At 37.2% G+C, this 13,507-nt stretch overlaps 1 protein-coding gene and 2 long non-coding RNA genes across 4 annotated transcripts in view; 2 read left to right on the top strand and 1 right to left on the bottom strand.

Annotated features, from left to right (window-relative positions):
* Window positions 1–6,872, top strand: LOC105162415 (transducin family protein / WD-40 repeat family protein). Its single transcript, XM_011080412.3, has 12 exons — window positions 1–465; window positions 943–2,045; window positions 2,458–2,634; window positions 2,789–2,902; window positions 4,397–4,501; window positions 4,820–4,954; window positions 5,029–5,084; window positions 5,171–5,273; window positions 5,364–5,480; window positions 5,711–5,837; window positions 5,966–6,096; window positions 6,180–6,872. The coding sequence occupies exons 1-12, from the start codon at window positions 186–188 to the stop codon at window positions 6,615–6,617; spliced, it is 2,886 nt and encodes a 961-aa protein (XP_011078714.1). The 5' UTR covers window positions 1–185; the 3' UTR covers window positions 6,618–6,872.
* LOC148789486 (uncharacterized) overlaps window positions 6,481–13,507 on the bottom strand; it is a 25,961-nt gene continuing 18,934 nt past the window's right edge. Inside the window, exon 5 of one of the 2 annotated variants that reach the window (XR_016065444.1) lies at window positions 6,481–6,620. This is a non-coding gene — a long non-coding RNA (uncharacterized LOC148789486). Of the gene's footprint in view, window positions 6,621–6,954; window positions 7,829–13,507 lie in introns of those variants that run through there. The other variant, XR_016065445.1, reaches the window with a different exon arrangement.
* On the top strand, window positions 8,095–11,363 carry LOC148789487 (uncharacterized). The gene is made up of 3 exons (XR_016065443.1): window positions 8,095–9,658; window positions 9,733–10,463; window positions 10,540–11,363. It is a non-coding gene; the product is annotated as an uncharacterized LOC148789487 (long non-coding RNA).

The raw sequence follows: 13,507 nt of genomic DNA on the forward strand, positions 1-13,507 counted from the left end.
GGTAGCACGATTTGGTCGGCTTCGGCAATCAGCATCAGACCTAAAACAGCAGAAACTCCCGCGAAAAACCAAAAGCTTCAAACCCCAATATACCCGCCAAATCCCAGAAATCTATCTACTTAATTTTCTTCTGCCATTCCCAGAAAAAGAGAACAAAGACTGTGAAACCCTAGTGGAGAAGGAAAATGAAGATCCGAACGATGAAGCTCCGAGAAGCCCACAAGAGAGATGACGAAGGGGAGAGCTCTGTGTGCTCCATTCTGTGGGCTTCCAATGGCGACTACATTGTTACGGCGTCGTCTTCCGACAATTCGATCTGCATTCATACTGTTGGTTCGCCTTCAAATATGCCTAAGTTTCTTCGCAACCACCGTGAGGGCGTTACGGCTTTGGCCCTTAGCCCTAATTCCACCTGCCTCGCTTCTGGATCCCTCGACCATTCTGTCAAGCTCTACAAATTTCCTGGTTATTTCTTTTCGTCCTTTTTCATTTTTATCACCACATTGAGAATTGAGTTTGTGGGGCTGTGTTTTAAGTCTCTTTTACATATTCTTGGGCATGGAAATGTTTTGGTGTGAATTTAGGTGATGCCTGTTTATAGCTTAGCAGTAGAATTAAATTGTTGGTTGACCTTTTGGAAATGCCATTGAACTATATTCACCAATTCGTTGGCAAAAAGTGCATGCAGCAAAACATGTTTCTTTATTTTATTAAAGTGCCAAATCGTTCAACAATTTCATTTGCAGAATTTGCCGATATCAGGGTTTGATGTGTTTCTGTGGGTTCAGTAATTTGCATTTTTCATTGAATAAATATATCGAAACATGGGGTCAATCTTTTCTATATTTAGATCAAGGAGCTATCGTTCTTTTAAGCCTTGTTATCACCATACATGCTTCAGACTTAATAGTATTCATAGGCAATGTGATCATCTTTCTGCAGGTGGAGATTTTGAGACTAATATAACTAGATTTACATTGCCAATTCGTGCTGTTGCTTTCAACAAGTCAGGAACCATTTTGGCTGCCGCTGGTGATGATGAGGGCATCAAACTTGTCAATACAATTGATGGAACCATTGCAAGAGTTCTTAAAGGGCATAAAGGATCTGTCACCAGCTTAGCTTTTGATCCTAAAAGTGAATACTTGGCTTCACTTGATTCAGATGGGACTGTCATTTACTGGGAACTCCAGTCTGGAAGTACAGTTCATGTTCTCAAAGCTATAGCTCCTAACAATGGTATAGGTTTTTCAGTGTTGAACGTACTTGCATGGAGTCCAGATGGAGAAATGTTAGCAGTACCGGGTCTGAAAAATGATGTGGTAATGTATGACAGAGATACTGCTGAAAAGCTGTTTTCTCTTAGAGGGGATCACACACAACCTATCTGCTTCTTATCTTGGTCACCTAACGGGAAGTATATGGCTACCTCTGGATTAGACAGGCAGATTCTTATTTGGGATGTTGACAAGAAGCAGGACATTGATAGGCAGAAGTTTACTGAATGCATATCTTGTATGGCCTGGAAACCCCATGGCAATGCATTGGCAGTTATTGATTTCATGGGGAAGTACGGTGTGTGGGAATCAGCTGTACCACTGACAATGAAATCTCCAACTGAAGATATTCCTGGTTTACATTCAAAAAACAGCAATGGCTTCCTCTTGTTTGATGAGGAAGAAGAACCAAGTGCATCAGGGAATTTGAGTGATCTTAATGAAGATAGCCATGGTGAGTTTGAGCCACCTAGCAGAAAAAGATTACGTAAGCGCTCTAATTATGACGATGACTGGGAAGAAGATTGTAATGACGAGCTGGAATCTATTCCCAAAGTTGGATCTCGTAAGAAGGCTTCTTATGGCCACAAAGATAACCTTAGTGGGAAGAGTGGGTCCAGGCATATGATAGTAACTGCCGGGTCAAAAATGCAAGAAGCTTTTCAGCCTGGAGCTACTCCTGCACAGCCTGGAAAGAGGCACTTTCTGTGCTACAATATGCTTGGAAGTATAACCACAATGGAACATGATGGATATTCACATATAGAGGTATCCTGTTATCTTTATTTTCTTTCCTCTGATGTTTAGTAGTTGCAATTTTCCTGAAAACCATGTCTTGTTTGCTATTGAGTGGAATGGAACTGGAAGAATCAAAGTGGTAAAACCATGATTGAACTTTGCTGCATCAGACAGTGTATTTTGCAGATTAAGTTGTAATGACTGTAAGAATAAAAGCTTAAAGAGGAATTACTTTCCTAATTGAAAAACCTCACGTATGTCAGGGTAAACACATTTTACGTTAAGAACACTGCGCACTTTGATCCAACTATTGATTTGTCTATTGAACTTAAATATTGCTACAGATCAAGGCTTAAGAAATTCATACTGTCAACTTGCATTACTGCTAGAAAATAATCAATGTTTGCCATCTGACAATTTAGTTTACATGACTTAAATGCAGATAGATTTCCATGATACCAGCAGTGGTCCACGTGTTCCTGCAATGACTGACTATTTTGGCTTCACAATGGCTTCTCTAAATGAGAGTGGGAGTGTATTTGCCAATCCATGTAAAGGCGAGAAGAATATGAGCACACTTATGTATCGGCCCTTCAGTAGCTGGGCAAATAACAGTGAGGTCAGCCCTCGTCATCTTTTCCTTGTATGGATTAATATCTTCTTGCAAGTGCCATAGTGGATGGGTTTAGCATTCTAAGTTTGCATTTGCCCTTCTGCTAAAATACTATCTTTAATTAACTATAGATTAACCAGATTTCCTTATGCATATTTAGTGGTCTATGCGACTTGAAGGGGAAGAAGTTAGAGCAATAGCACTTGGAAGTGCTTGGGTTGCAGCTGTTACCAGCCTTAATTTTCTTCGTATCTTCACTGAGGGTGGTCTGCAGGTCTGTAAAGATTCTATCATTAAGTTCTGAACTCTAATATGGACAGAAACCTTCACTTTTGGTTTGAAAATTACAGTTCCTCCCCTTTTACTGATCTGTATCAATAACCATTCATACCAGTCAACATAACAGAATTTGATGGCGTCATCATTAGAACTTTTAGAAACCTGCCACAATGCTTTCACATATTTTGGTGATGTCTTAAATCTTACAGTTACCCCCTTTATAATGTGATGAACATAACTTCTCTATTCCTATAAAGATTATCTCATAACTGTAAGAAACTACTGTACTTAAGAAAAAAACTAACCATTACGACTCATATAGAGTTTTTTAACGATCCTAGTTACTGACTAAAATACGCCTTGCCATCAACAAAGATACCCAACTGAAAACATAGCACAATAAAATTTGCTTCATGGCAATTTATAATTTAGGAAATATTTTTTCAAATAAAAAAGTTATAAACAATGTATTCTCTAGAATACAACATCAAGCTTAACAGCACGTAGAAGTTGAAGTTATGTTCTCCTTGTGCTCAATGGCCACAGCAACATGCTTGTGAGGAATTCATTTTTATCCGACATTCTGCAATCATGGGTTCTAACCTCAAGTTCATAATAATTAATTTTTTAGGGTAAATTATGTTGATACCCCTATGAGGTTAGGTCAAAATACATAGACATTCCTGTCTTTTGTAAATTATAGCTACTTCCGTCAGGAGGGTTAGTATAATGTCATTCCTGTCTTTTGCAAATGAGAGCTACTTCCCTCAGGAGGATTAGTATAATGTTTTTCAAGGGGTGTTTATGTAAGCTTTGCCTTTGAATTGAATAGAGGGTGTAGTTGTAATTACAATTATAATTTGAGGGTGTGTACTTTGCAAAAGGCAAGGGGTGTGTGTATTTTTGGCCTAACTTCAGGAGTGTTAATGTAATTTGTCTATGTTTTTGTGATAAATATGGAATCCTGATCTCAAACATTAGAGCCCTTGGTAGTCATGTCTTCTATACCATTCAATTTTACCAGCACATTACAAAATATTACATTGCTCACATTGTTTTAGGCTTCCATAAATATGCCTAGTGCGTTTCTGATAATTGCGCAAGGAACCAATGTATTTGTCCCTCTTTGAGTCCCTCCGCAAAAGGATAAAAACGATAGTTATCAAGAGGAGAAGTTGTGTAACATACACTTTCATATTAAAGAACATATTATCTGCTGTAACTATTAAACCTCAGAGAAGGCCTTTAGCAAATTCTGTCAAGTTTGATCAAATTCCAATGGTTAGAACGGGTATTTTGTAATTCTGAAAACAAGAGAACTTTTATCCATAGTGACAAGGAAGGATGACATAATTGATTTTAGTTGAATATGCATTTAGTAACAAGCTCTTGAGTATGTCTGTTTCCGTCTAATAACTTAAAGATTCTAATTTGGCATTTTCATTCTAAGTTTTACTTAAACAATCTAATTTGGCAATTTCATACTCAGAGATACGTTCTCTCTCTTGACGGACCAGTGGTCACAGCAGCTGGCTACAAGGATGAATTGGCGGTTGTCACCCACTCTTCCCCTTCTCTGCCCACAGATGAGCAGGTACTGTCGAGATATTCTACTGGTGATCTCTAGAAAAGTTTAAACATCATGCACCTGTCTATCAACTCACCTAAATCTAGAAGTGGCTAAGAAGTTTAAGCATGCATTGCGTACTTCCTTGGAGTTAGGGATTTGTTTACTTAAGTTAGAATTTACATTTAAATTTCAACTGAAAGTTTGATGCAACTCTATTTGTAATGTTCAATTTGGTATTACTTTAAGATTGTGATTGTATATTATGATATGATGAGCACAATTATCTTTGAAGTAGGTTAATTGGTAGTGATTGTAGATTGCATGAAAATCTTCCCATTGCAGATGCTTGAATTTAGAGTCTTCAATATTGCTTATGGGACGCAACCTCTCAGAGGACGACTCCCATTGACTCCTGGGTCATGTTTAACATGGCTTGGTTTCAGTGAGGAAGGCCATCTAAGCTCTTTTGATTCTAAGGTGCACATCTGAGCTTAATATAATTAAAGTTTCTATATGTCATTCATCTGAAAATCGAAGTAACATGTATGTAGGGTGTATTGAGGGTCTTTACAAGTCAATATGGGGGGAGTTGGCTCCCACTCTTCAGGTGCTATATTATAAATTATAGTTTTCCTGTGTGGACCTTTATATATCATGTCTTTCATTCACATTTATCTGAAACCTCATTATCAGCGCCAGCAAACTGAAAAAGCCTGATGAAAATTATTGGGTCGCTGGACTGAGTGCAAGCAAGTTATTCTGCATTGTTTGCAAGTCTCCTGAATCTTTCCCACAGGTATAGTCACTATTCATACATGTTATTCTCATATTTTACTGTATGATTTTATATACTGATCACCTTATTTTAAATAATGGCTTTTTGCAGTCCACTCCAAAGCCAGTCCTCACCTTGCTAGACTTGTCGTTCCCTCTTGCTTGTTCTGACCTTGGTGCAGATAGCCTCGAAAATGAATTTATGATGAACAATATGCATCTCTCCCTGGCAAGTTTTCGCAATTGATTAAATTCAGCTATTTGCTGTCAGTGGCATATAAGTTGTCATAGTGATTCATTGTTCAGTAGTTTTCTCTAATTTAGACATGCTAATCAGATTGAGAAACCATTTGAGGTTTGCATTCCGTGGGGAAATTGATGGTGGTTTCATTTTTCTTCAGTGCTTTCTGTTTTCCTTTTGGATTCTTCTTATGTTTTACCAACATCTATAATTTTCAGGTCCAGAGAAGTATAGAAGAAAGGGCAGCCTCTGGTCATGACACCACCTCACTCGACGATGAGGCTTTCAATCTGGAAACTTCACTAGATAGATGCATCTTGAGGCTCATTGCGTCCTGCTGCAACGGTAAGTTTGTAACTAGCAGACAAAAATCTTGTATACCATTGTCATTTTTTCTTTCTTCATTTTTTGTTGTGAGTAATGTAATGTTATTGAAACGCAAGTCATGACTAGTCAATCTCACTTGTGTTCAGGTGACAAACTTGTGAGAGCCACTGAACTCGTCAAACTTCTCTCCTTAGAAAAATCAGTTAGAGGAGCCATCAAACTTGTAACGGCGCTAAAGCTTCCAAGTTTGGCTGAGCGCTTCAGTAGCATACTGGAGGTGAGATTTAAATTCCAGCTACATAATTCGAGTGAGCTTTTTCCTTATCATTCATTTATTGATTCTCACTTGCATGATTATAGGAAAAGTTGCTCAGTGAAACATCAGGGAACACGGTACTCCCTGACAGAAAGTCCAACTGTAATGGTTCTATCCAACACGATGTTGCATCTGTTAAGCTATTCACTGCACCAGAAATCAGTCAAAAATCAGAAGGGGTAGTTCCATCTCCAACACACACATTACCATCCACTTCCTTATCAAGTAAACAAAATGGCGAGGAGCCATGCAAAGATAGACATGGAAACAACATTCAATGTCAAACTACGACATTGGGGAAAGCAACTGACTTGAAGACTGCAGTGAAGTTGAAAGCTGATGAAGTGCACAGTCTGGGAGAAACTAAGGCCATGAAGGTGGATCAACTACATTTTAGTCGACCCTCTAACCCGTTCGCGAAGTCAGCAAGCAACCAAGAGAGTTCCTCTCTATTTGATTCTCTCAAGAAGATGAAGAAGTGAGACCTAGTAAGTACGGGTGCAAGTATATCAGCTGAAGCTGTTTTTATCAAGGGAAGAATGGTATTAACTTCTGTGCTAGATTAGTATTTCTTATTAGCAAATTCCCTACTGTGATTGCATAGATTATGTCATTACATGTATTAGTAGTAAATATGTAATTGTGTAATGCTTCAGTTTCATGTAATTTTCTTGCAATCTTGAGAAGATTACACCCAAACCCTTAAATAATTGAAATATATACCTAAATTTCACTTAGATATCTGTTTTTTTTTTTTTTTTTATTGGAGGAAAATCCATAGATATCAAAAACCAATGTTTCGTACTTCTAACTCTTTGCTTTTAAAAGGAAAAAAGTATTAATTTCATTTAAAAAATAAAATACTGCTGCTGTAAAAATGTACCAAAAATCAGCTATCTGAAATTAAAAAACTATAAAAAAGAAAAAGAAAAGAAAAAGAAAAAACAGAAATTGAACAACCACTTTATGCATTTTGATAGTGTTTCAATTGGCAAAAGTTCAAATTATAGTGCTTCAAATACCGGGTTTGGCCAAACAGCAATAACGCAATTCAATTTTCACAGAGAAGCTAACCCAATCAACTAATCCAATCTAAATTTCATTTTTTACCACTCATCTTATCAAAAGCAGGAGAACTTCCAGAATTATTAAATCCCTTTTCTTGACAACAATGAGTCCAAGCACAAACCAAGCAACTGATTGGCATAATCATTAAGAACTGCCGATCCAGTGGAATCAAGAAAGATTGCAAAAAAGACAATACGAGTCAAACCGATTTTGTTGGCTTCTTATTTGCAGTCCGGGATGGGTGAATAAACGTTCAGACGCATACGTCAATTCGATAATATGGCAGAGGGGGGCAAACTCAATATAGCACTGTTCTTGTGAGGTTACAGAAAAAAATAGTTATAGAGGCAGGAGAATGAACTGTGCGAGAACAGTAAGTTCAAAATCAGATGCTCAATCTCGTCAATAAGTAATGAACAGTAGATTCATTTGCTTTCTCAAGTTCAAGCCAAATGCAAAAAAGCTACTGTATTGGAATAGTCCTAAAAAGACTGTTCATTTCAATGAGTTGCCCTTGGCTACTAACAGTCAAGGAACTCCCAGTTATCATCAGAATCTTCCATATTTCTTCTTCTTCTTTGAAGTCTCTTTTTTAGCCTGGCTCGAAACTTTAGGTTGTGGGTGGCTGGTTAAACAGAAACATAATGACTTAAAAACATTAGAGAGAACAAAGAGGAAGATATATAATCTAGACGGTCTAGATGTTATCCCACAATGTTGTTTGTCAACAAGTAAAAAGCCAATGATGACAGAAATGTTCAGTGCAGAAATCTTGAATCTGTAAGTGAGCAGAAACTTATGCTCATTTTCAGAGTTCCTATTGCATACCTGCTGTCACTCATCCTCCTTCTAACCCAACAAACTAATATTCACTAGAAACCTCAAGTAACCATTTGCATATTAAAGATTAGAAGAGTTTAAACATCATGTATACGTGCTCTTCTTTCATATGTCTTTTACGTAATGCCACAATCAGGAAAATCCCTTATGCTATGAGAACAGAGCTTAGTTTCATTAATCAGTCACAAGAATGCTACACGAGGCACTTTTTCAAGCCCTAAACCAAAGATGAAAGCATCTTAGAAGAAATGATGCTCCCTGGTCAGGGGAAAGACATTTAACATGAGTTCCCCATCTCTTGAGCTGACAGCCACCTATCTAGATATCTATACAAGGCAATTTGAGGAGAGAATAACATGCAAATAAGAGTCAGAAAATCAGTAGTAAACCCAAGTGCACCCTTTATCTATCTCTTCAAGAATTTCGATCACAAAAAGATGCGGATCCTCTGGGTAAAGCTGCAATTTTGAACTCCTTCAGGGGTAAAGTAGTCTTTTCTAGACAAAATTAGGATTACAGTCGTTCGGTTTGAGCCCTTTAGATTCTCTTGCTGTCCTTAGCATCCAACCCTCTGATTCTGGCGCACTTTTCCATGGTCTACCACCTATAAATATGGGAGGAGTTGACCTTAATATTGCTATTCATCTGTGATCTGGTTACTCTAGGTGCAATCTGCTACCTCTGAGTGCGATCTACTTGTCTTCGGGTATCTTCACTTCCAGGTACTTCCTTGTGACCTCCTTTTTCCTCTTCGTTATGTATTGGAGTCCTATCTCAAGTTCCGAGTCTAGCTCTTACTCATTCTCCACCAATTCGTTCCCGACCTCACGTCAGCTTTTAGCCTATAAAAATCAAGTCCGCCCTTCTTTTAGGATAGATATAGATGACTTAAAAATAGTAACCCCTAATGTGACCCTAGCAATACAAAACAATGTTGGCCAATGAACCCTGGCTTAGCATTGAAAGTATTTTACACATGACTGTTACAACGATTAGGAAAAAATACCATATCCCCAAAATTTTGAAATTATTCTTCCTTCCTCTTTTTATCAGATGCGCCAACCTCCTCAAGGTTGTCCCATTTCTGTAGTTCATCTTGATGCAGGCTTTGCTTTCTTCTTCTGCGCCCTGTTGCCCGCATATTATATATGTTAGAGATATGCTCTATGCAATTAGCTCCAAACTCTATTCGCCATATACTTGTATTTATCATAGTCATGCGTCATTTAAAGCTTCATCTGAGGCTTTAACCTAACTTTGATAACGTTTGGTCCCTTTACAAATTCACGACCTCGAAGAGGTCTGGGAATCAAGGTTTTTTTCTATCTCACTGTTAAACCCCACTGCGTGTTCATAGCTAACTTAAAATCAAACATAGGTCCTTGGAAGGACAAATTCTTTTTTATTTGTTCCCCAAATAATCAAGTTTGGTTTTTTCCTTGTGAATGGTGTACCTTAAAGCTTGAACCCAAAATTCGGGGGGGGGGGGGGGGGGATGACGACCTGATTAGCAACATCACCCAATATCGATATAAAGCTAAATAGCTCTTGACGATGAGTGTCTTGAAGTTGGTCGGTCTCCGTCCAGCACCCTTTCAAGTCCAAGGTTCTTTAGGTGATGAATCTTCTCTCTTGTTCTAATTGTTTTGCTTCCATATATTGTGATTTTAAATATTTTCCTTCTTGCAGATCATATCATAATGGATGCTCGGATTGCGAACAGACTTCGTGCGAAAAGGGCTAAACAACCGGTCGTTGCTCCTAAAATAGATTCTTTGCATCCCCCTTCTACTCGTGCTAAAGATATTCCTGGATATCAGGGAGATCACGCTTCAACTGCCCTGGAGGCGAGCCCACATATCAATCCCATAGTCTGAACCTTGGAGGTTCGATTGAGGTTGCCAACGTAGATACTGATTCTGCAGTTGGAAACCAAGCTCCTTTGGTTGTTGAGGAGTCTAACAAAGAGTCTGAGTCCGAGCTAGCCAGAAAAAAATCCAAGGGCAAAAAGGTCGCTGAAGGTCCAAGCGAGCTGAAGAAATGTAAAAGAAAACATGAGAGCTCGCGATCTAGCCAATCTAGCAGGCGAAGTAAATCATCCCCCTCAAGAAAGAAAGCTAAAGCTGCTGCTGCAAGGGCTGAGGAGGAGGAGAATTTAAAGGTCGTTAAGGAGCTCATAACTTGGTGGAAGGAGGCTCAGGGAGAACTTCGAACCCCCTCTTATAGATCTGCTGAGATGGAGGATGACAAGCTGATACCGGACTTGACCATCTCTGCACAGAGTTCTGTGCTAAAGACCCACCTAGGTCAAAATTCGTGGGAGCTATACAAGTCCACCCTTCTGCCACGCGACCACAGCTCTTTTGACTCCTTTATTGCATATTCGGGTCGAGCACAACCTTGCTAATTTGCTTTCTCAGGTAAAACTCTCGTGAACAGGAATCGCGAATTATCCTTTATAACTTTCTAACTGAATTGTCCAACTGCATGTGCTAGGATACCGCTTTTGGCCATCATCTTGCTTTGGAAAGCACATACTAGCGACACTAGAAGCTCGCCAGTGATAAGATACTTGAAGAAAGAAAGGCTAAGCTAGCACCCTGTGAGAGAGAAAAAGCCAAGCTCGAAGCACGATTGCGAGACCAAGCCCTTCTATTCCAATCTGAAGTTACTGCTGCTAAGGAATCAGCTAAAGCAGAAGGCTTCTCTACAGGTCGCATAGCCGGTCAAGAAAAAAGATTAAAGAAGGGCCACATTGAGGGTTGCGAGGAGTACATTGCTTCAAACGATCACAAGCAACAATTGGGGCTGTGTGTGCTCAAGGTTGCGACAAGTATCTGGCATCTAACAATCACAAAAGACTTCTATCGGATACTCGCATATAGGGCGCTGGAGACTTTCTCTAGTCCCCTGCATTCCAGGTCAAGGTGGAAATCAGATCTGCTGACTACCTAATGCAGGGTTTTGATTGTTGTATCTTCCAGGTCCAGAAGTTGAAAGACGTCATGGAAGGTTTCGACACCACTAGCTCGATCCCACTTTGGATGGCGACCTCTCAGCCTTCCCTAAGGAAGAACCCCCAAACTGTGAAAGCGATGAGTTCGGGGTCTTGGTGGAAGAGATAGAAAAGATGGATGAGAGGACGAGGCCGACGAACAGATCTTAAGGCTTTTAATTTGACTTGTAATATGACATCTTTATGTAGATTGCACTGTCATTTCCCTCTTTTTGCATTTTTGTGATGGGGATGACCCTCGATCTCCAACTGATTTATATTTGAAACAATTCAGCCATATAATGACAACTTTCTTAATGCAAAATCTATTGCATGTCTGCGAACTCAAATAATTCCACGGAATAAATAGAATCAATTCTGAATCAATGTTGTAGCTTTTTAACCAAGGCAAGTTAGTTTAATTGATTCTCAACATGTAGAAACGAATAATTGAGAACCAAAACAAATTCACTATGCGGGGAAGAAAAAGAAGAGATAGCTTAAACTAAGGAATTTTTTAAACGACTAACTTTTCGAAATGACAATTTAATAAAAGGATTTGTTTCTATACAAGAATCAAGAGTGCAATCTAATTTAAAAAAGAAGTTTTGTAGAAAGGAAAATGCAAGTTAGTTTAATGGAGGAAAATACAAGTTAAAGCAAATTCATTGTTGTGGGAAAAGCATAGAAGAGGAAGCTTAAATTAAGAAATTTTTAAAAAGAATAGCTTTTCAAAATGACAAATTTAATTAAAGGATTTGTTTATATATAAGAATCACGAGCGCAAGCTAATTTAAGAAATAAAGTTTTGTAAAAAGGAAAAAATGTAGGTTAGTTTGAAAAAGGAAGTTTTGTAGAAAAGAAAATTTGGCACATTCATTTTGAGGTGAAAAATAGAGAGGAGGTAGTTTAAACTAAGAATTTTTTAAAAAGACTAACTTTTCAAAATAATAATTTAATAAAAAATTTGGTTATCTATAAGAATCACGAGGGCAAGCTAATCTTATAAAGAAAGTCTTTTAGAAAGGAAAATTCTACTTAGTTTAAAAAGAAGAAAGTGTTGGAGAAAGCAAAAATTTGAGAACCAAAGCAAATTCATTGTGGGGGAAAACACAAAGGAGGTAGCTTAGAGTAAGATTTTCTTTTTAAAAATACTAGTTTTTTGAAATGACAATTTAATAAAATGATTCACAAATAAAAATCACGAGGACAAACTAATTTAAGAAAGGAAGTTTTGTACACAGAAAATGTAAGTTAGTTTAAAGAAGGAAGTTTCGGAAAAAGGAAAAAGTTGAGAACCTAATCAATTTTATTGTAGAGGGAAAAGCAAAGAGGAGGTAGTTTAAATTAAGAACTATTGATCAATACTAACTTTTCAAAATGACAATTTAATAAAAGAATTCGTTATGTATAAGAATCACAAGGGCAACCTAATTTAAGAAAGAAAGATTTGTAGAAAGCAAAATGCAAGTAAGTTTAGAGAAGAAAGTTTCGTAGAATGAAAAATTTGAGAACCAAAACAAATTCATTGGAGGGAAAAACTAAGAATTTTTTAAGAAGACTAGCTTTTTGAGACATAATAAAAGAATTTATGTATGTATAAGAATCATGAGGGAGCCAATTTAAGAAAACAAGTTTAGTAGAAATAAAAATATAAGTTAGTTTAGAGAAGGAAATTATGTTGAAAGAAAAATTTTGGAATCAATGCAAATTCATCATAGGGGAACAATAAAGAGAAGCTAGCTTAAACTAAGAAAATTTAGAAAAGACTAGCTTTTGAAATGACAATTTAATAAAAGAATTCATTTAAGAAAGCATGTTTTGTAGAAAGTAAAATGCAAATTAGTTTAAACAATCAAATTTTGGAGAAAGGAAAATTTGCGAACTAAAAGCAAATTCATTGTGAAGGAAAAACAAAGAGGAGTTATAAACTAAGAATATTTCTAAAAAGATTAAATAAATGATTAGTTCAAACAAGGAAGTTCTGTAGAAAGAAAAATTTTAGGAGAGAGGAGGTAGCTTAAACTAAGAATTTTATAAAAAGACTTGCTTTTCGAAATGATAATTTAACAAAAGAATTCATTTATGTATAAAAATCACGAGGCCGAGCTAATTTAAGAAAGGAAGTTTTGTAGAAAGGAACATTCAAGTAAGTTTCAAGAAGGAAGCTTGGCAGAAAGAAAAATTTGAGAACCAATGCATGACGATGTTGAAAATGCAATATTTTCTTTTTCAAGTAAAACAAAAGATTAAAAACATGACTTTCATTATAGGGGAAAACATAGAGTGGTAGCTTAAACTAAGAAATTTTGGACAAGACTAGCTTTTGAAAATGAAATTTAATACAGGATTCATGTTTGAATAAGAATCATGAGGACAAGCTAATTTAAGTATGAAAGTTTTAAAGAAACGAGAATGCAAGTAGTTTAAAGAAATTTTATAGAAAGAAAAATTTGCGAGTAAAAGCAT

The sequence above is a fragment of the Sesamum indicum genome, linkage group LG1, assembly GCF_026168435.1.
Source record: "Sesamum indicum cultivar Baizhima isolate 11 linkage group LG1, ASM2616843v1, whole genome shotgun sequence".
NCBI classification, from domain to species: domain Eukaryota; kingdom Viridiplantae; phylum Streptophyta; class Magnoliopsida; order Lamiales; family Pedaliaceae; genus Sesamum; species Sesamum indicum.

Excerpts from the sequence above, each read along its gene's own strand:
- LOC105162415 (XM_011080412.3), top strand. The coding sequence starts at position 186 with ATGAAGATCCGAACGATGAAGCTCCGAGAAGCCCACAAGAGAGATGAC. Across the intron at positions 4,502-4,819 it reads CTCTGCCCACAGATGAGCAG|ATGCTTGAATTTAGAGTCTT; the intron begins GTACTGTCGAGA and ends TTCCCATTGCAG. Across the intron at positions 6,097-6,179 it reads GCTTCAGTAGCATACTGGAG|GAAAAGTTGCTCAGTGAAAC; the intron begins GTGAGATTTAAA and ends GCATGATTATAG.